Source organism: Pan troglodytes, chromosome 12, assembly GCF_028858775.2.
Source record: "Pan troglodytes isolate AG18354 chromosome 12, NHGRI_mPanTro3-v2.0_pri, whole genome shotgun sequence".
NCBI classification, from domain to species: Eukaryota; Metazoa; Chordata; class Mammalia; order Primates; family Hominidae; genus Pan; species Pan troglodytes.
Window position 1 is genome coordinate 119,227,150 of NC_072410.2, and position 21,621 is coordinate 119,248,770.

The 21,621-nt window shown below is 48.6% G+C and overlaps 2 protein-coding genes across 22 annotated transcripts in view; one reads left to right on the plus strand and one right to left on the minus strand.

Moving 5' to 3' along the window:
- Positions 1-21,621, minus strand: part of COLEC11 (collectin subfamily member 11) — a 49,751-nt gene that overhangs the window by 22,333 nt on the left and 5,797 nt on the right. For 2 of the 21 annotated variants that reach the window (XM_063789356.1, XM_063789357.1), the window contains 4 exons: positions 20,196-20,314; positions 17,172-17,327; positions 10,199-10,243; positions 8,333-8,470 (listed from right to left, as the gene is read on the minus strand). In XM_063789356.1, coding sequence (XP_063645426.1) covers positions 8,333-8,470; positions 10,199-10,243; positions 17,172-17,301 — 313 coding nt within the window. In that variant the 5' untranslated portion in view covers positions 17,302-17,327; positions 20,196-20,314. Of the gene's footprint in view, positions 1-8,332; positions 8,471-10,198; positions 10,244-15,547; positions 16,204-17,171; positions 17,328-19,616; positions 20,158-20,195; positions 20,319-21,621 lie in introns of those variants that run through there. The other 19 variants (XM_063789360.1, XM_063789359.1, XM_063789362.1 and 16 more) reach the window with 17 other exon arrangements.
- Positions 4,205-4,533, plus strand: LOC104004853 (thymosin beta-4-like). The gene has a single exon (XM_054677625.2). It carries the CDS (start codon positions 4,266-4,268, stop codon positions 4,398-4,400), a length of 135 nt encoding a protein of 44 aa, XP_054533600.2. The 5' UTR covers positions 4,205-4,265; the 3' UTR covers positions 4,401-4,533.

A 21,621-nucleotide genomic window follows, 5' to 3' on the forward strand; every position in this document is an offset into this window, starting at 1 on the left:
CTCCCAAAGTGCCAGGATTACAGGTGTGAGCCACTGCACCTGGCCCAATAATTTGTTAATAGATGTACAATAAAAAAGATGTAAATTGTGATATCAAAAACATAAAATGGGGGGGTGGGTGTAAAAGTGTAGAGTTTTATGTGTGATCAAAGTTAAGTTGTTATTAGTTTAGCATAGACTGTTATAACTATAAAATGTTTTATATAAGCCTTGTGGTAACCACAAATAAAAAACCTAGTACATACACAAAAGTAAGAAAAAGGAATCAATGCATACTACTACAGAAAATTATCAAACCACAAAGGAAAACAGCAAGAGAGGAAGAAAGAAACAAAGGATCTACCAGGTGACCAGAAAACAATTAACAAAATGGCAATGGCAAATCCTTAACTATCAATAATTACTTTAAATGTAAATAGATTAAATTATCCAATCAAAAGACACAGAGTAGCTTAATAAAAATAAATAAATAAAAAGGAGACCCAACTATATACACTGCCTACAAAAGACACACTTCAGCTTTAAGATCACACATAGACTAAAAATGAAGGGATGGAAAAAGATATTCCACACAAATTGAAACCAAAACAGAATAGGCGTAGCTATATTTATTTTATATCAGACAAAATAGACTATGTCAAAAACTGTAGCCAAGAGTAAAAAAAGGTTTTTATATAATGATAAAAGGTCAATTCATCAAGAAAACATAATCATTACAAATATACACACATTCAATATTGGAGCACCTAAATATGTAAAGCAAATATTAACAGATCTGAAGGGCAAACAGATAGAATACACTAATAGTAGCAGACTTCAATACCTCACTTTCAACAATGGAAAGATCACCCAGACAGAAAATCAGTAAGAAAACACTGTATATAAACTACACTTTAGACCGAATGGAGCTAACAGAGAACATTCCATCCAACAGCAGCAGAAAACACATTCCTCTCCAGTGCACACGGAACATTCTTTGAGATAGACCATACGTTAGGCCACAAAACAAGTCTTAACAAATTCAAGGAGACTGAAATCGTATCAAGCGTCTCTTCTAACCACAACAGTATAAAACTAGGAATCAGCAAGAGGAGGAAAACAAAAATTCACAAATATGAGAAAATTAAACAACACATTCCTGAACAATCTATGAGTCAAAAAAGAAATCAAAAAATATCTTGAAACAAATGAAAATGAAAACACAACATACAAAAACTTATGGGATACAGCAAAAAGATATTCTAAGAGGAAAGTTTATAACAATAAATACCTACATGGAGGGAAAATAAAGATTACAAATAAACAATCTAACTTTACACCATAAGGGACTAGAAAAAAACAAGCAAATGAAGCCCAAAGTTAGCAGAAGTAAGGAAATAACGAAGATCAGAGCAGAAATAATCAAATAGAGACTAGAAAAGCTGTAGCAAAGCAACAAAACTATGAGTTGCTTTTTGAAAAGGCAAAAAAAAAAATTGACGAACCTTTAGCTAGACGAAGAAAAAAGAGGTAACTCAAATAAAATCAGAACTGCAATGGAGAAATTACAACTGATACCACAGAAATATGAAGGGTCATAAGAGAGTAATATGAATAATTATACATCAAAAATTTGAATAACCTAGAAGAAATGGATAAATTCCTAGAAACATACAACCCACCAAGACTGAATAATGAAAAAATACTAAATTTGAACAGATCAGTAATGAAACTGATTCTGTAGTCAAAAATCTCCAATCAAAGAAAAGCCCAGGACCTGGTAGCCTCATGCCAAACTTTACCAAAAATTTAAATAGGAATTAATACCAATCCTTCTAAAATCTTACAAAAAATTGAAGAGAGAATACTTCTGAACTAATTTTTAAAAGCCAGCATTACCCTGATACCGAAGCCAGACAAGAATAATACAAGAAAAAAAGATTACAGGCCAATATCCCTGATGAACACAGATGCAAAAATCCTCAACGCAATGCTAGCAAACCAAATTTAACAGCACATTAAAAAGATTATACACGGCCGGGCGCGGTGGCTCATGCCTGTAATCCCAGCACTTTGGGAGGCCAAGGCAGGTGGATCACCTGAGGTCAGGATTTCAAGACCAGCCTGGCCAACATGGTGAAACCTCATCTCTACTAAATATACAAAAATTTGCTGAGCGTGGTGGTGCGTGCCTGTAATCCCAGCTACTTGGGCGGCTGAGGCAGGAGAATCGGTTGAACTCAGGAGGCGGAGGTTGCAGTGAGCTGAGATCATGCCATCGCACTCCAGCCTGGGCAACAGAGCAAGACTCTGTCTCAAAAAAAAAAGTATTATACACCATGATCAAGCAAAATTTAGGCCTGGGATGGTTCAACATACAGAAATCAATAAATGTGATATGCCACATTAACAGAATGAAGAATAAACATCATATTATCATCAGTAGATGCTGAAAGAACGTTTGACAAAACTCAGTGTTGTTTCATGATAAAAGCTCTCAAGAAAGCACATATACAAAGAATGCACCTCAACACAATAAAGGCCATGTATGAGAAGTCCACAGCTAACATCATACTCACTGGTGAAAAGCTGAAAGCTTTACTCTAAAATCAGAAACAAGGCAAGGATGCCCATTCTCGCCTCTTGTATTCAATATAGTGCTGGAAGTCCTAGCCAGAACAATTAGGCAAGAAAGAGAAAAGGAAAGCAGAAAGGAGAGAAAAGGAAAGGGGAAAGGAAAGAAAAGGAAAGAGAGAAAGAAAGGAAGAGAAAGGGAGAAGGAGGGAGGGAGATAGGAAGGAAGGAGGGAGGGAGGGAGGGATCCATCCAAATTGGAAAGGGAGAGGTAAAGCTGGCTCTGTTTGCAGATGGCATAATCTTATATAAATAAAACCCTAAAGACTCCACTAAAAACTGGTTAGCACTAATAAACAAATTCAGTAAAGTTGCAGGATACAAAATCAACAGACGAAAATCAGCAGCATTTCTATACACTAACAATGAGCCACCTGAAAAAAATTAAGGAAACAATCTCCTTGACTGTAGCACCAAACAGAATGACATATTTAGGAATAAATTTAACCAAGGAAGTGTTGTGTACCTGTACACTGAGAACTATGAAACATTGAAGACACAAATAAATGGAAAAAATATCTGTTCGTGGATCAAAAGAATTAATATTTCAAAATGTCCATACTACCCAAAGCAATCTACAGATTCAGTGCAATCTCTATCAAAATTTCAAAGGCACTTTTCAGAGAAATGGAAAAAAAAATCCTGAAATTCATGTAAAACCATAAAAGGTCATGTATAGCCAAAGCAGCCTTAAGCAAGAAAAACAAAGCTGAAGGCATCACACTTCCTGATTTCAAATTATATTACAGATAGATGGTAATCAAACCAGTATACTTGATCAAACAAGCACTGGTATAAAAACAGACACGTAGACAATAGAGCAGAGAAGAAAGCACAGAAATAAGCCCATGAGTGCATATACAATCAACTAACCTTCAACAAAGGCATAAAGAATTCACAATGCTATTGGGAAAACTGAATATTCACATGCAAAAAAACAAAACTGAATCCTTGTCTTATACCATACATAAAAATCAGCTCAAAATAGAAGACTTAAATGTAATACCTGAAATCACAGAACTCCTAAAAGAAAATGTAAGGGAAAAGTTCCTTGACACTGGTCTTGGCAATGATTTTTTTGGATATGACCCCAAAAGCACAGGCAACAAAAGCAAAAATAAATAAGTGGTACTAACCTATCCAACTAACAAGTTTCTGCATAGCAAAGAAAGCAATCAACAAAACAGAAAGGTACCTATGGAATGGAAGACAGTATTTGCAAACCATATATCTGATAAGAGGTTAATATCCAAAATATATAAGGAACTCATACAACTCAATAGCCGAAAAACAAATAACCCAATTTAAAAATGGGCAAAGAATCTGAATAGATATTTTTCTAAGAAGACATACAAATGTCCAACAGGTTTATGGAAAGGCGGTCAACATCATCAATTATCAGGAAAATAGAAACTAAAGCCACAATGAGACATTACCTCACACCTGTTAGGATGGCTGGTATCAAAAAGTCAAAAGAGAGTAAGCATTGGAGAAGATGTGGAGAAAGGCGAGCCCTTAGACATCGCTAGTGGGAATGGAAAACAGCACAGAGGCTCCTTGAAAAAATCAAAAGCGACAACTCGGTGGTGGCCACTGCACAGACCAGACTTCTCTCGTTCTCGCACGCCTCGCTCCGCTTTTCCTCCACAACCATGTCTGACAAACCCGATATGGCTGAGATCGAGAAATTTGATAAGTCGAAACTGAAGAAGACAGAGACTCAAGAGAAAAATCCACTGCCTTCCAAAGAAACGACTGAACAGGAGAAGCAAGCAGGCGAATCGTAATGAGGCGTGCGCTGCCAATATGCACTGTACATTCCACAAGCATTGCCTTCTTATTTTACTTCTTTTAGCTGTTTAACTTTGTAAGATGCAAAGAGGTTGGATCAAGTTTAAATGACTGTGCTGCCCCTTTCACATCAAAGAACTACGGACACCGAAGGCCGCGCCTGCCTCTCCCATCTGTCTGGCTGGCTGGCAGGGAAGGAAAGAACTTGCATGTTGGTGAAGGAAGAGGTGGGGTGGGACGACAGTGAAATCTAGAGTAAAACCAAGCTGGCCCAAGGTGTCCTGCAGGCTGTAATGCAGTTTAATCAGAGAGCCATTTTTTTTTTTTTTGTCAAATGATTTTAATTATTGGAATGCACAATTTTTTAAATATGCAAATAAAAAGTTTAAAAACTAAAAAAAAAAAAAAAGAAAAGAAAAAATCAAAAGCAGAACTAACACATGATCCAGCAATGTCACTACTGGGTCCATAGCCAAAGGAATGAAATCGGATCTTGAAGAGATCCCTACAGTTTCATGCTGACTGCAGCATTATTCACAACGGCCATCACATGAGAACAACCTACGCATCTGTTGACTAATCAGTGGATAAAGAAAACATGGCACATATATAACGGAATATTATTCAGTCTTGAAATATAAGAAAATCCCAGCATTTGTGACCTGGATGAACCTGGAGGGCATTACGCTAAGTGAAATAAGAATGTTCCAGTCCTCTCCCTCTCCCCACGGTCTCCCTCTCCCTCTCCCTCCCCCCATGGCCTCCCTCTCCCTCTCCCTCTCCCCTCGGTCTCCCTCTCCCTCTCCCCATGGTCTCCCTCTCCCTCTCTTTCCACGGTCTCCCTCTGATGCCAAGCTGAAGCTGGACTGTACTGCTGCCATCTTGGCTCACTGCAACCTCCCTGCCTGGTTCTCCTGCCTCAGCCTGCCGAGTGCCTGGGATTGCAGGCGCGCGCCGCCACACCTGACTGGTTTTCGTATTTTTTTGGTGGAGACGGGGTTTCGCTGTGTTGGCCAGGCTGGTCTCCAGCTCCTAACCGGGAGCGATCTGCCAGCCTCGGCCTGCCGAGGTGCCAGGATTGCAGACGGAGTCTCATTCACTCAGTGCTCAATGTTGCCCAGGCTGGAGTGCAGTGGCGTGATCTCGGCTAGCTACAACCTCCACCTCCCAGCCGCCTGCCTTGGCCTCCCAAAGTGCCGAGATTGCAGCCTCTGCCCGGCCGCCACCCCGTCTGGGAAGTGAGGAGCGTCTCTGCCTGGCCGCCCATTGTCTGAGATGTGGGGAGCGCCTCTGCCCCGCTGCCCCATCTGGGATGTGAGGAGCGCCTCTGCCCGGCCACAACCCCGTCTGGGATCTGAGGAGTGTCTCTGCCCGACCGCCACCCCGTCTGGGAGGTGAGGAGCGTCTCTGCCCGGCCGCCCCGTCTCAGAGGTGAGGAACCCCTCCGCCCGGCAGCCGCCCAGTCTGAGAAGTGAGGAGCCCCTCCGCTCGGCAGCCGCCCCGTCTGGGAAGTGAGGAGCATCTCCACCCGGCAGCCGCCCCGTCCGGGAGGGAGGTGGGGGGGCAGCCCCCGCCTGGCCAGCTGCCCTGTCCGGGAGGGAGGTCGGGGGCAGCCCCCGCCTGGCCAGCCGCCCCGTCCGGGAGGTGGGGGGTGCCTCTGCCCAGCCACCCCCTTCTGGGAAGTGAGGAGCCCCTCTGCCCGGCAGCCACCCTGTCTGGGAGGTGTACCCCACAGCTCATTGAGAACAGGCCATGATGACAATGGCAGTTTTGTCGAATAGAAAAGGGGGAAATGTGGGGAAAGGATAGAGAAATTAGATTCTTGCTGTGTCTGTGTAGAAAGAAGTAGACATGGGAGACTCCATTTTGTTCTATACTAAGAAAAATTCTTCTGCCTTGGGATGCTGTTTATCTATGACCTTACCCTCAACCCCGTGCTCTCCGAAACATGTGCTGTGTCCACTCAGGGTTAAATGGATTAAGGGCGGTGCAAGATGTGCTTTGTTAAACAGATGCTTGAAGGCAGCATGCTCGTTAAGAGTCATCACCACTCCCTAATCTCAAGTACCCAGGGATACAAACACTGCGGAAGGCCGCAGGGTCCTCTGCCTAGGAAAACCAGAGACCCTTGTTCACTTGTTTGTCTGCTGACCTTCCCTCCACTGTTGTCCTATGACCCTGCCAAATACCCCTCTGCGAGAAACACCCAAGAGTGATCAATAAATACTAAAAATAAATAAATAAATAAATAAAATAAAATCCCTTTGGAAAAAAAAAAAAAGAAACTATTTCTCAGTGGATTCCTGAGAAAGGGTGCATATGAGGTACATTGTTGTGAACTGAAATACATGAAAATATTTTATTCTGCTCTCAGCCTTGATGGATAGTTTAGCTGGGTATAGAATTCTTGAATAGAAATAAGTTTCCCTCAGGATTTTAAACGTACTGTTCTTTCTTCAACTGCTAATATTGGGAAAACTGATGTTATTCGGATTCCTAATTCTTTGTATGTGATATTTAGTGTCTGGAAAATTTTGGATTTTGTTTTTATCTTTGTGTTCTGAAATTTCAAAGTCAGGTGTCTTGGTATGAATCTTTTTTTCGTTTACTTTGCCAGGTTTCTGGTAGTTCTGTTCAATCTAGATACTCATGTCCTTTCATTATAAGAAATTTTCTTCTAAACTTGTGCAACTTTAGGAGTTTTACTCTGAGCACCCTTATTGGTCATCCTCTCCTTCTGTATTGCCTATAAAAAATATCTGTGTTGAAGATTTTTTAAAGCTTTACTTAGAATTGTTCCTCTCTAAACTTAATAAAAGGAAAGCTGATAAAAAAAAAAAAAAAAGAATGTTCCAGCTCTTGCTTAGGACGAGGGTACGGGCAAGTGCAATGGTCAAAACTGATTGCATGGTAATCTCAAAATGAGAATGTCCATAAATTATACCTCAAAAACATTTCAAAAAACAGTGTATGGGCTTAAATATATATTTAATTATCTTTGTGTTGTTATAATAATTTTTTTTAATTGGAAACAACTTAACTCTCCAATGTTAAAAGATTGGTTGGGGGGTTGGCTAACTGTAGTATATGTTCTCATAGAATGATGTGTACATACTGAGAAAGCATTTCTAGAGACAATCTTTAATGACTTGGAAAAAATGTATTACTTGAGGCCAGGAGTTCGAGACCAGCCTGGCCAACATGGTGAAACCTAGTCTCTACTAAAAATACCCCCCCCAAAAAAAATTAGCTGGGTGTGATAGCACATGCCAGCTACTCAACAGGTTGAGGCAGGAGAATAGCTTGAACCTGGGAGGAGAAGTTTACAGTGAGCCAAGACTGTGCCACTGCACTCCAGCCTGGGCAACAGAGCAAGACTCAGTCTCAAAAAAAAAAAAAAAGAAAAAAGAAAAAGAAAAAACACTTAAAAAAATTTTAAGCAGTAACAAGGAGTATATAAAGATAATAGCCACCATATATTTAACCCCTGCCATGCACTGTGCAGCTACTTTACACATGATACATTTCCTTTACATGTATGATCTAGCTCCCATGAGCCTCGGCACAGTCCCACGAGGCAGGCACAATCACACGACTTTACGAAGGAGGAGACAGACGCAAAGTGATGAGGGTCCTATCTGTGTACTCTGCCACGCCGCCTTCATAACGACACTGATTCACTTAGCGCTCACAAATGATCTGGAAGCTATTATTCCCGTCTTACAGATGAGGCTTAAAGGGGCCAGGAGCCTCTGCTGAGTTCCAGGACACACTTTCTTTCCTAGGGCCCCACAGGTCAGCACAAGGAGCAGTGCTGAAGGAGCACTCTCCCCTCTCTGCTCCCGAGCCAAGTCCCATGCCGTCTGCCTCCCTGGGACCCAGAGGGCAGGGCCTGTCCTCAGGGGAACCACCACCCCCACCTCCCCACCCGGCTCTGGCAGGAGCGGTGCCTCCATCCTCAGAGCTCTGAGGGCCGGCCCAGGGCTGCAGGTACCTTTTTCTCCCGTGGGGCCGACTCTTCCAGGCCGTCCTGGGGCGCCTTTGTCTCCCTTCTCTCCCGCATCCCCTGTGGAAGAAGTCACATCCATTTAGCAGCTCGTCTGGCCAGCACAGCGTCTCAGAGTGATTTGTGGAGGAAGAACAGTTAGAAGCGTTCTCCCCGGGTCCCTGCAGGTGGCCAAGCCCCTTCTCTCCCCACCTACCTCCCCGCCTGCAGCCCAGCCCCTACCCTGGGTGCCCCTGATTCTGCTTTTAGGGCTATTTGTCTCCCTGCCCTACCTTCTCTCTTAGAAAGGGCCTGTGTTTCTCTCACCAGTTACCCCTCTTGGCGGGCTCTTAGAAAGGGCCTGTGTTTCTCTCACCAGTTACCCCTCTTGGCGGGCTCCTAGTCTGTCCCTGGGCGCACAGTGCCGTCTAAACGCCGGCTCTCCCCAACCCTAACACCAATGAGAAGGGCGGCAGCGTCTCCAGGCGCCCCCATGGGAAGCGTCACCCCGACCTCTCCCTGAGCTTCATCTGCTTGGTACTCAGGGAAGGATGAACTATGTCAGCATCCCCCTGGCCCCGTCAGTGTGAGCCCCCCAGGGCACAGGCTCCTGCTCAGCCAGGGCCTCCACCATGGGGGCTGCCTGTGACCAGGTGGGCACGTCCACCCGCTTCCAGGGCTCAGCAGGTGCAGGAGACAGAGGGTGAATCACTGGTGGAGACACCCTACAAGGCACAGTTCAGAGATGTGTGCAGTGAGGCCAAGGGCCCCAGGAAGGCCTATGGACACCAACACCTCCGCTCCAGTCTTCTCCCCCCACTCTAATCCACACCAAAATGACTGTCCTGAAACAAATGGAATTCTATTATGTCTCTAGATTCAGCTATAAATGACGTTCAGTACTTGAGCCTCTCCTCAGTGTGGTCTCTACATCGGACCCCGGTCTTTCCCTACTCTGTGCCCTCTGCCCAGCCTGCCTGGTCAGCCGGCTCCTGTCCAGGGTCTGCCTTCTCACCTGGTTCTCTGGGAGGCTCTTCCGGATTCTCTCAACAGGGCCACTCTGCTGGCTGGGACTCAGCTCTGTAGTCATTTTTATAAGGCCGCATTTCTTACCTGCTGCACTATCCCTCCTCTGAATGGTTGCAGACAGGGAGTGTGTGTGCATGTGTGCATGCGTGTGCGTGGGTGCGCGTGTGCATGTGTGTGCGTGTCCGCATGTGCATAGGTGTGCATGTGTATGTGTGCGCGTGTGTGTGCGCTGATATGCTACAAGTTCACCTTCCCTCTCTGCACAATTGTGCCAGCGTTCACGTAAACTTTACTTCTCTATAACTCTCCATTTGCACTTTTGTGGGCGGCAAGCCATCCAGGTGCCAAGGCAAGAGACCAAGGGCACAAGCTGTTCCAGTATAATAAAATATATAAAACAACCCTATATATAGAGAGAGCATATATACTCTAGTATAACTCTTGTTGTTTTATATATTTTATCATACTGGACCAGCTCATGCCCTCGGTCTCTTGCCTCGGCACCTGGACGGCTTGCCGCCCACACACCTTGTGGCCCACACACCTTGTCTTGGAGAGAGGCTCAGTTGAGATTACAGATCCCTCCACAAAATCCCCAAAGCTGATTATCTGGCCTCACGGAGGGGACTTTCCATTTAAATCCAAGTAACAAAGAGAAAAGCACAGCGATGGTGGCAGGCCCATCCCCACATCACCCCCGTGCCACAGCCACAGCCCCGCAGGGCCACCTGCTGAAAAGCCTGTGGGCTGCCCCTGGGCTGACCCACGATCAACACTCACATGCTGCTCTGAGGCTCCAAGTAGTTCTCAAGTTTGCTTTCTTATCTTGTAAGAAGAAAAGAGAAGTATTGACAGTTTAGCAAGAAATATCCACTAACAAGATAAACTCAGCATTAAGAATCCCCAGAGGTTTCAGGGGCACCAGCATCGTGCAGAAGAAAGAACAGAGAAGACGGAACAGTGGAGCAGCCGGACGCTGACTGTGCAATCAGTGAACGGAGGTCCTCATGACATGGGAGAGGCCAGTCCGGGAACAACAGCACACTGCAGCGGAAAGAGCCGAGCAGAGACGCTGTGCGGGAGCCACTCCGCAGAAAGGCGAGTCCCCGGTGGCCAAGGATGAAGAGGCCTCGTGGAGCCAGCGGTGAGGAGGAAGCACTGTTCACAGGGCAGTACTAATAAGAAATGCAGGCTTTGTTTGTTTGTTTTGAAGTTACAAAGTTGAGAGTTGAAGGAAAAACTCACAAATGCCAATGTCGCTCTGACAGCAATTCCGGAAAGAGAGGAACAAAGCCTTCGTGGCTGCGAAGATTTAGTAGCTGCGATTTCCCAGCGCTAAGGAAAGCCATGAAAGAACTCTGTGAAAGGGCCTGCAGAGAACCACACGGGGAAAATCAGAGAAAAGTAACTCAGACACGTCAGAGTGACACCGCAGAACACCAAGAATAAAGAGAAAATGCTGTCAGCTACCCAGGAGGGAAAAACAGTTTTAAAGACTGCATACCTGTGAATGAGAATCAGATGGACATAAGAATTCTCATTAGCAACACCGGACGCAAGAATAAAATGAGGCAATAACCTCAACAAAGGAGCCATAATTTAGACGGCAAGATCTGAAAAGCCCCTCTGAGGGGTGGTTCTCAGGCTAAGCTGCTGAGCAGGGGTAGCCAGGCACAGAGTAAGAAGTTCTGAGGACAGGGTCAGCAGGTGCACAGACAAGGGGGAAGGGCTGGAGGGGATGACGGGAAGCCAGGTGGTTGGGCAGAGCGAGCCACGAGCCCGAGGCAGTAGGCAGCCCAGGGACTTCATGCCTGGAGCTCATGGGGATAACCTGACCACCCATGCCACGGTCCAGGCCAACAGTGATTGTGGCTGAGATGAGGGCGGAAGAATGTTTCCTTCATAAAGCATTTCACACCGCCTACATGACAGCAGTCTGCTCTTTCTCCCACTGGCTGAAAGCTCTGAGAAGACACAGCTCCATCTCACCCAACCCTCGGTCCCCCAGAGCACCAGGAAGAAGGCAGGTGCTCCATCAGTACTCGTAAAGAATCAACACTAAGCAGGTCTGCCAGTGTTTCTCATACCGCTTAAGAAAGCTCCTGGAGTTTGTACACGGCATTCACTTATTTGCATAATAATTTCACCTCTCCCCCTACATGGGGCGGGCACTATGTCCACTCTAGAGGTGAAGACACAGCTACGAGAATCAAGTGACATGTCCAAGCTGGGATGTGCTGGCACACCAGTGTGTCTTTACCACGCCTTGCTCAGGCTTCAAAACCTCAGAGCGAGACTCACTAACCAGCATGACTACTCACCCTCGTCTCCTCTCCTCCTAAAGATAAAGCAGTAAGGACAAGTTTGTCATGACAGCTTCTGACCAACCTCCACCTGCATCCATCTGCCTATCTCTAACCTGATTTTTAAAAACTGGTTGGCCAGGTGCAGTGGCTCATGCCTGTGATCCTGGCACTTTGGGAGGCCAAGGCAGGAGGATCATTTAAAGGCAGGAGTTTGAGACCAGCCTGGGTAATATAGCAAGACCACATCTCTACAAAAAAATTAGCAGGGGTTGGGCATGGTGGCTCACACCTGTAATCCCAGCACTTTGGGAGGCCAAGGCGGGTGGATCACCTGAGGTCAAGAGTTTGAGACCAGCCTGGTCAACATGGTAAAACCTCGTCTCTACTAAAAATACAAAAATTAGCCAGGCATGGTAGTGGGTGCCTATAATCTCAGCTACTCTGGAGGCTGAGGCAGGAGAATCGCTTGAACCCAGGAGGCAGAGGTTGCAGTGAGCCAAGATCACGCTATTGCACTGCAGCCTGGGCAACAAGAGCGAAACTCCATTTCAAAAAAAAAAAAAAAAAAATAGCAGGATGTGTTGCTGTGCACCTGCAGTCCCAGCCACTCAGGAAGCTGATGTAGGAGGAGCTCTTCAGCCCGGGAGTTGCAGGCTGCAGTTAGCTATAAGCGCACCACTGCACTCCAGCCTGAGTGACAGAGCAAGATCCTGTCTCTAAAAAAAAAAAATCAAAGAAAAGAAAAATAGTTCATAGTAACAACTGGAGGCACGGAAAGACCCTGAAAAGCACCACACATTACACTGTGTCCCACAAACTCTTGTTACTAAAGCAGGAGAGAAAGAATAATAAGTCATTAAAAACAGCAAGACTTTCTAAAGAAGAGGATTTAACACAGGTTTTCTTTATATCTCTCAGCTAATCACAAAACCCACTTACATGCCATCTCCCAAGGGCTCTGCTTAATGGACCTGTGTCTGTAGTTGTACAGGGCCAGGCGCATTTCAGCCAGTGCTGGGCAGCAGGCACCCCAAATGCCTCACGGCTGTGCCTGCAGTGTGGGGAACCCAAACCTGGAGTCAGAAACCGCTTTCCTTCCTGTGCAAAACCCAGTGTAAGCCCTCCCAGCCTGGTCCTCCTCAGCTCTGATGGGGATTGAACAAAATATGCCCTGGAAGACACCGTGCTGGTTGTCACGAGAAAAAGTATTTTAATCCCTGGTTCAGGACCAACAGCACTGAGGACCAGAGAGTACAGAGGCCTCCCATCCACGGCGGGGCTGCCCTGGTTTCTCCACGGTCCCCATCGCCTCCGCCTTGTAGACTTGCCCTGTCCACGCATCTTAAGAACCAAGGCTGTTTTCAAGCACTGTTCACAATTTGGCAGGGTTTTGTTTTGTTTTGTTTTTGTTTTTTGTTTTTTTGTTTTCCAGAGATAGGGTCTTACTCTGTTGCCCTGGGCAGTCTCAAACTCCCGGGCTCAAGTCATCCTCCCACCTCGGCTTCCCAAAGTGCCGGGATCACAGGCGTGACCCACTGCACCTGGCCAATTTGGCAAGGTTTGAAGTGTTCATTGTCCACTGGTCCCAGGGGTCATAAAGATGTATGTCCCTGCAGGTAATGACTCCAGAGCAGGATTTCTATACACGTCCCCACTCAACACTCCATGCATTTTGTAATGTAGACCCAGCGAGCACAATGACATTTTTCCCACATCCTTTTCATTTTCAGGATGATTGACTATATAAAGTTCTAATGACAAGTTATTTCTCTACCAGGAGAGGCTAACATTTCAACTGCTGGCTCACTTCCACCATCACCACAATGCAGCTCTCTCCTTGCTCAAAGAAACAAAACGTGGCTGACATTTACTATTTGCTTGGCTTCCCTGCAAATCATGTATAAATCTACGAGCAAAAATCTTTTACCTAGATTGTATTTGGGGTCATTTCCAACCCAGCTAGGAAGGCGCATGTCAGTTATTTTATTGAGAACCTAAGATACTTCGACATATTTATAGCCAGTTGAGGAAGATCCGTGGGCAGTGCTTGACTGTCACGCCACCTGCTTACAAGCTGAACAAACTCGTGTGCCAGCGACTTCACATCCCTGCTGGCCACAACAAGTGCCACGGCACCCCAGGGCCATGGGAAGTCAGAGAGGAGAAAGCCAGGACCTCAGCCTGCCTGGCTCGTTCTACACAAGGGGAGACGGCACAGACAGGCCGTCAGGTGTCAGAAGAGCAAACCTCCCACAGCGCATGTTATTCAGGCCCCATTACTGGTTTTATCAATGTTGTTTTAAAGAATGGCAGTAAATGATTTTAAAATTAATTTGATAGGCCAGGTATGGTGGCTCACACCTGTAATCCCAGCACTTTGGGAGGCCAAAGCGGGTGGATTACCTGAGGTCAGGAGTTCGAGACCAGCCTGGACAACATGGTGAAACCCCGTCTCTACTAAAAATACAAAAATTAACCGGGCGTGATGGTGTGCGCCGATAGTCCAGCTACTTGGTAGGCTGAGGCAGGAGAATCACTCGAACCTAAGAGGCAGAGGTTGCAGTGAGCCAAGGTCGCACCATTGCACTCTAGCCTGGGCAACAAGAGAGAAACTCCATCTCAAAAAAAAAAATTAATTTGATAAAGCCTATAAGAAGAACTATGACCTTTCATATTTCTGGGAAACACATTTGTTAATACAGATAAATGTTTTCTCACCTACAGCCATTTTTTTAACCATTAAAAAAAGACTTTTTTTCCCCATTAAAAGGAGTTGTCATTCTAAATGTAAAGACAATATATTATTCCCTCTAAATGTAAAGATAATATATTATTATTATCTGAAATGGCCTGGAATGGCAAATAAATGTCATCTCAAGCACCACCAGCAGTCAGCGGCAGCCTGACACGTGTGCCCAGGAAGATTCTCCAGCCAAATGTGGAGTTGGCAGAGGTTTCAGGATCCAAAACACAAGGGGTGTGGGGGTTGGGGGGGCGGCGCGTGCTGTGTTTCTCAGACCAGATGCCACCCCGTGTCCGGGGCTGAACGGCGGGACTGTGAGGAGACAGGCCGTGGCTTCTTCATCCCAGCCCTGAGCCTGCCTGGTAGATTCTCAACAGACGTTTGTCTAATGAATGGTGACTGCGTGTGTGTCTGTTTCCTTAGAAGCTGGCACTGTGCCGCACGCTGCCTCTCCTCTTTGACCTCCAGCGACCCTGGGGGGCTACGGCACATGCTGGGGCCGGCAGGGATGAAGTCTGCTGGCACACACCATTTTCTCCATTGAGTAACCCAATTCCTGACATGCTGGGTATCCTGAATCCTTTTAAACCGCTCCTTGCCCCTGGTGCTCGCCTCTCGCTTGCGGACTCGCGGGGCGCGTGCTGGACGGACACCTGATCTGCTCCCTGGTCGGGCTCGCTGCCTGCACAGGGTTAGTGCTTTGTAAGTCACTGTCCCAGAGCAGGGAGCAGGGGCTGGGTCCCCAGTCACTGTGTGCCCACTCCTGGTGCCACCATTGCATCCCCACAGAACCCAAAGCTGACATCACCTCCCCAACCTCACGGACCAGGAGGCCGAGGCTTGGGAGGACAGGTGACCCGTCACGCAGGACGGCTGACCCACAGCACTCTCAGACCTGCCCTACTTCCCAGCCTGCGAAGGTTGAGAAGGGACCCTACCCATGTGGGAAATGACAGCACATCCAGGGGACCCAGGACGTGGACAGCTGGGAAGGACCCTCCCAACAGCACCTGGGAAAGACGGCGTCCAGAAAGGACCCTGGAGCCCACCCCACGGCCCCCACCAGTGCGGGCTACTGACCTGGCAGGGCGCAGGGAAGAGAACCGTAGGGACTCGGAGGCACCCACCACATCGGGCAGCGACGTGACCTCCACAGCCAAAAGTCCAGCTCTCCACAGCCACGGTTTCCAACCTAAAGCTGAAGGTTCCACTCACAAACCCACACACGCTACCACAAAGTCAGGGCCAAAGCCACTTTCACCAAAACTTCTGAGAGAGCCGTAGGCGTCCAACAGTTTAAGTTGCTTCCAACATAATTAAACATTTTCTAAAGCAGGCACATTTATCACAATTAAAAGCACAAAGGCCACTGGGCTTTTCTGGGCTGCAGGACAGTCCACTTGGTTTCCAACAGCAGGGTGAACACAGCCGGAAAAAAGCCCCCAGCCAGAGCTGCACAGCCTGGCAGGGTGGCCCCGAGCTGTCCGGACCCTGTGCCCCGGGAGAGGGCTGACCTTTTCATTTTGTACAACACGGGCTGAGCAGGGTTTGTCTTTCGTGGTGACTGTTTTGATCATGGGTTTGAATCTACTTTTCTCTAATGTTTCAATAAAAAGAGCTGCAGACGCTCCACAAGAGAAGCTGAAGGCCCAAGCAGCCCGTGGATGAGGAGGGGGCGGACCGGATTCAGGTTGCAAACGGTCAAGGTGCCCCTCCCCCTCCTCAGTACCCACGTGACTCCCCCTCTCCTTCCTCAGCACCCACGTGACTCTCCCTCCCCCTCCTCACCAACCACGTGACTCCCCTCCCCCTCCTCAGCACCCACCTGACTCCCCTCCCCCTCCTCGTCACCCACGTGACTCCCCCTCCCCCTCCTCAGCACCCACGTGACTCCCCTCAGCAGCAGCCTGGACTCTGCTGCCGCCGGTGCAGCCCCGGCCCTGCCACCCAACACTGGCACACACTCTGCTGTCCCTTCTTGGGTTCTGTAATTTTGAACAAGGGGCCCACATTTTCATTTCACACCGGGCTCCCCCAGGCTTGGGGACCTGTTGCCTCTGCTTTGTAGAAGCTGGTGATTTTCTTACTTGAAGATGCTGCTCTGGAGTCTTCAGGTACCGCAGCCTCAGGGACTTTCTCACCCATGCCTGACCTGCAGAACTATCTCTATCCGGGAGCAGATTACAGACAAAGCAACAAGAAAAAAAAAGTTCCTGTCTTTTTTTTTCCCCCTAACCACTAGACCACCAGGGATTTTTTAATTTTTAAAATAAAATATTAAGAGCTCTCAGGAAGCAATGTAGAAGCACACTTTGGGAACTTAACACAAGTTGCAAATTTTCTCTGACCCTCAAATTTCCTTATCTGTAAAATGGTCCACATGAGATCATCTCATGGGGAGGATCACACGAGGCCATGTGTGCAGGGTCTGACGCAAAGCCAGGTGCCTTCCAGCAAGGTCCCCCTGGAGAGGGCTGAGTTGCAAATAAATTGCTATCTTCAGAATTAGGAATTCCATGGCCGAAGACAGTTTAGACATCATGTCACCCAACCCTTGATTTCCAGATGGGGAAACTGAGACCCAGTGGGGTAAGCAGATTTGCTCGGGCTTTGTGCTTTTCCGTGGAACTGCGCAGTTGCATGGGAGTCTCTCAGCTGGCCCGGAGGCCACTGCCCAGCAGCCCAGAGTCCAGGGAGCGGTTACCTTTGAGGCCAGGGACAAGGATCTGCACAGAGCAGGCGTCATCGCCAGCCGGCTGAGGATGTCCAGATGGCAGCAGTGACAGGAAGGCCAGGCTGATTAGAACGCCCGCCAGGGCCAGATTCCCCCTCATCCTGAGCGCAGGCAGGACACCAACTCCTACACAGAGGAAGGAATAAACAGTGATGGGAACTGCAACAGCCGGGCAGCCAGTGACAGTGAGCAGGCCTCGGAGGCAAGGGGTGTAGCCCTCCTGGTGCCTGGAAGGGCTGTCTGGGCCCCCATGGCGGGTGCTCCTCACTCACTCAGGCACCAATCATGAGCCTCCACTGAGAAGCTTCCACAGCAGCCCCAGGGTCAGCACCAGGCACCAACTGCATGCCAGCCCTGGTCAGTGAGCCTTGATTGAAGGCCTACGGCTCGCCCATCCCAAGGAGTTCGATCTGATCTCTGGGACAAACGATTCCTACACAGAGTGGAGTAGGGGTCTCCACACAGCATAGCCAGCCACAGACATGGAGCCTCTGCAGAGCTGGGCACAGCGGAGGGAGGCTGAGATACGGCTAAAGGAAACAGCCAAGGCGCCTGAGGAGCCCCAAGCTTAGCGGCTCCATTCACAGACAAGGAATCCACGCCCCCACATCTCCTTAGGTGGCAGGAGACAGGCACCTGGCCTTCTTCAGTGAGATCAGTAAGGAGAGAGGAGCCCCGGCCTTAGGAACCCAGGGGCCTGGGGAGGTGGGGCCTGAGCCCACAGGAAGAGGGGTGTCATGGACATCTGACCATCCCAGGAGGGGCGGGTACGTGCTGACCTCTTTGTTTCTTCATTCGTGAAGGGCATTAAAACTTGGAAAACAAGACCGGGCGCAGTGGCTCACACCTGTAATCCCAGCACTTTGGGAGGCTGAGGTGGGCAGATCACCTAAAGTCGTGAGTTCGAGACCAGTCTGGACAACATGGTGAAACCCCATGTCTTCTAAAAATACAAAAATTAGCTGGGTGTGGTGGCGGGCACCTCTAATCCCAGCTACTTGGGAGGCTGAGGCAGGAAAACTGCTTGAACCCAGGAGGCGGAGGTTGCGGTGACCTGAGATCATGCCACTACACTCCAGCCTGCATGACAGCGAGACTCCGTCCCCCCAAAAAATAAAATATAATAAATAAATAAAACTCGGAAAACAAAGAGGGCAATGGAAACTACTCAACTTGAAGGGAGAGGCCCGGGAAACAGAAGGAAAGGGACAGGAGGGGAGAGAGGGACAGGCCAGAAGGGCAGAGTGCGGACAGCAGCCCTGGAGCACAGCTGATAAAGAGCCGTGGCGAGCTGGGACTGGGGCTCCGCAGAGCATGGAAGCCACAGGAGCATCTGTCCATCCCAAAGGCCATGCTTCCGGATACTTCTGGCAGCCTTTCGTTTGGTTAATCATTCGTTCAAAAACATTTGTGGATGCCGACCAAATGTCAGGCACAGCTCTAGGCACCAGGAGTACAGCAAGAACATTTATGTTTTTATTCCTGTTGGAAGAGACAGACAGACAGAGACAGACAGAGGCAGGGGTAAGCGCCGTGGGGAAGACTGAGGCAGAGTACAGTGGCCGGGACACATGCTGCTGTTCAGGACGGTTGCCAGGGAAGCCTCGCTGACAGGTGGGTGAGGGCGGCTCAGAGAAAGCCTTGAGGCAGTGCATGCCGGACAGTGCTAGGAGAGGTGGGCTGGCCTGGTGGGCACAGAGGAAGCAGACAGCCGGAGACAGGAGCCGGCGCCCAGCAGCTTTGGGGGTTGCTCTGTATGAGACAGAGGGTCTGGATCAGGGAGCGGCTTTACAAAAGGGTCTCCCTGCTCTTGAGACGGGACTTAGGGGAACAGCAACGGAAGCAAGGAGACCAAGCCAGGGTGACCACAACAGCACAGCGGGCGAGGATGGCAGCTGGACCCCACGTGTGGGTGGAGGTGATGACAGAGGTCTGGGATGCAGTCTGGAAGCAAAGCTGACAGGTTTTGCTGATCAATTATGTGGGAAATGACAGAAGTCAAAGATTAAAGCTTTTGTTCTGAGCAGCCAGGTGAACAGTGCAGCCAGCTGCTGAGAAACAGAACTGAGGAGGTGAAGTGAAGTCAGGGGCTCGGGTTCAACTTTCCGAGTCTGAGACACCTATAGACTCCTATGTGACCCAGTGGGTGGAGCAATAGTTCGGTTTGCGAGGCTTGGGGGTCAGGGCACCCTCCATTTTCTCTCCCACAATTCCAAGCCAGCTGGCCCTCTCAGGCCCAAAATGAAGGTCACCTTAGCTGCTAGAGAAAGGCCATCTGTGGTGGGGGGCTTCCCACATCAACAGCCCCGTGAGAGCCCTGCTACAAAAGCCAGGGGAGGGTGGTCCGGACAGATCCCGAAAGCCAGGGCCCCATGGAGTCTACAGAGACCCCGCCTCTGGCTGGCGAGAGCGCACCTTTACCACCTGATGTCCTGCTGCACGAGGAGTTCTCCCAGAAATGTGTGGAGGTCAAGATGCGCAAGATAGCCCTGCAGCTCGAAGGGAAGTCATTTGAAATCCTTCTCCCAAATCTGAAAAAAATCGCCTCTAATGGTAACAGACAAAAAGATGACGTGGAGACGGCTAGCGTTACCACCATGAACATTCCATGTTAAATGTCCATTTCCACTGAGGCAAGGGTCGATGAAGGGGCGGGGCGGGAAGGGAGAGAGGATTAGAGTTAGGGCAGAGCCAGGGCTTGGGCACGCGGGTGGGAGAGCTTCACTTGCCGAAGATGACAGAACTTAAATCCTACCTCTGTGAAAACCTACAGACCTTAAAGCTGAAGCCGTCTCTCATCCCGGATGTCCAAGAATGGCTCGGGGGAAAAAAGGTACTATAAAGCTCAGAGTCACGGTGGCTCACGCCTGTAATCCCAGCACTTTGGAAGGCCAAGGCCAGCAGATTGCTTGAGTCCAGGAGTTTGAAATCAGCCTGGGCAACATGGCTAAACCCCATCTGTACAAAAAATTAGCCAGGTGTAGTGTCACGCACCTGTAGTCCCAGCTACTGGAGAGGCTGAAGTGGGAGCATCACGTGAGCCCGGGAGGTTGAGGCTGCTGTGAGCGGTGATCACACCACTGCACTCCAACCCGGGCAGTCAGAGTGAGACCCTGTCTCAAAAAAAAAAAGAAAAAACAAAAAGCTCAAAGTCACAAAAAGTAAACCCATGAGCTTCGGCTACACCACGATGGTCTACATGGTCCACACACCACCCTGTCCACGGCGACCCTACTCAAATCCCGGCTCCACTGCCACCACTCCAAGGCCCCCTGCCTGTGTGGGAAGGGTGGTGGAAAAAGGGGTTGATTCAGAAACTGCCCACATCCCCCTTTCTTCAAACATCCTACAAGAATCCAAGAGGAATCAGAAGTAGAGATGACTTCACAAAGCACAGGAGTGGAAAGGCCAAGAGGAAAGTGGGGGCTCCCGACTCTTCTGAGAAGGGGCGTGGATGGGAGCCCGCCCCGTGCAGTGACACAGCCATCACGGGGCTGGGTATTGTCCTGCTGAGGCTCTCATCATTCTTAACATTTATAATGGAAAATGTCGATACACACAAAAGCAGTACCATGAACTTCCATGTCCCCATTGCCCAGCTTCAACAATTATTAATACCTCGAGGTGTCATTTTTGATGTTCACTTTCTAGTTCATTAGGAGTTAATGTGTGTATACAACTACGCAATGACGAGGTCTAACCACACAGCAGACGCTGGTGAGTGCACCTGCCTCGCCGGCCCCAAAGCCCCAGCCCCGCTCCCGTCCACGCGCCCTCCCCTGGGGGACGCCATCCGGAATGCGAACTTCTCCTCTGGCGGGGTTTAAGCAGCATTCCTACACATTATGCGTTCTTAAACCATATTCTGTCACCTTTTGCTTGTGTTTGGTTTTGGGACAGGACTGGAGTGCAGTAGTGCCATCTTGGCTCACTGCAGCCTCAATTTCCTGGGCTCAGGGGATCCTCCCACCTCAGCCTCCCTGGTAGCTGAGACTACAGGCATGTACCACCATGCCTGGGCAATTTTTGTCTTTTTTGTAGAGACGGGTTCTCACCATGTTGCCCAGGCTGGTCTCAAACTCCTGGGCTGAAGTGATCTGCCTGTCTCGGCCTCCCAAGCTGCTGGGATTACAGGTGTGAGCCACTGTGCCCAGCCTTGCTTGCTTTTGAGTTTTGTTTTTGTTTTTTTTTTTTTTTTTGAGACAGAGTCTCGCACTGTCACCCAGGCTGGAGTGCAGTGGTTCGATCTCAGCTCACTGCAAGCTGTGCCTCCCGGGTTCACGCCATTCTCCCGCCTCAGCTTCGCAAGTAGCTGGGACTACAGGTGCCCGCCACCACGCCTGGCTAATTTTGTGTATTTTTAGTAGAGAAGGGGTTTCACCATGTTGGCTAGAATGGTCTCGATCTCCTGACCTCATGA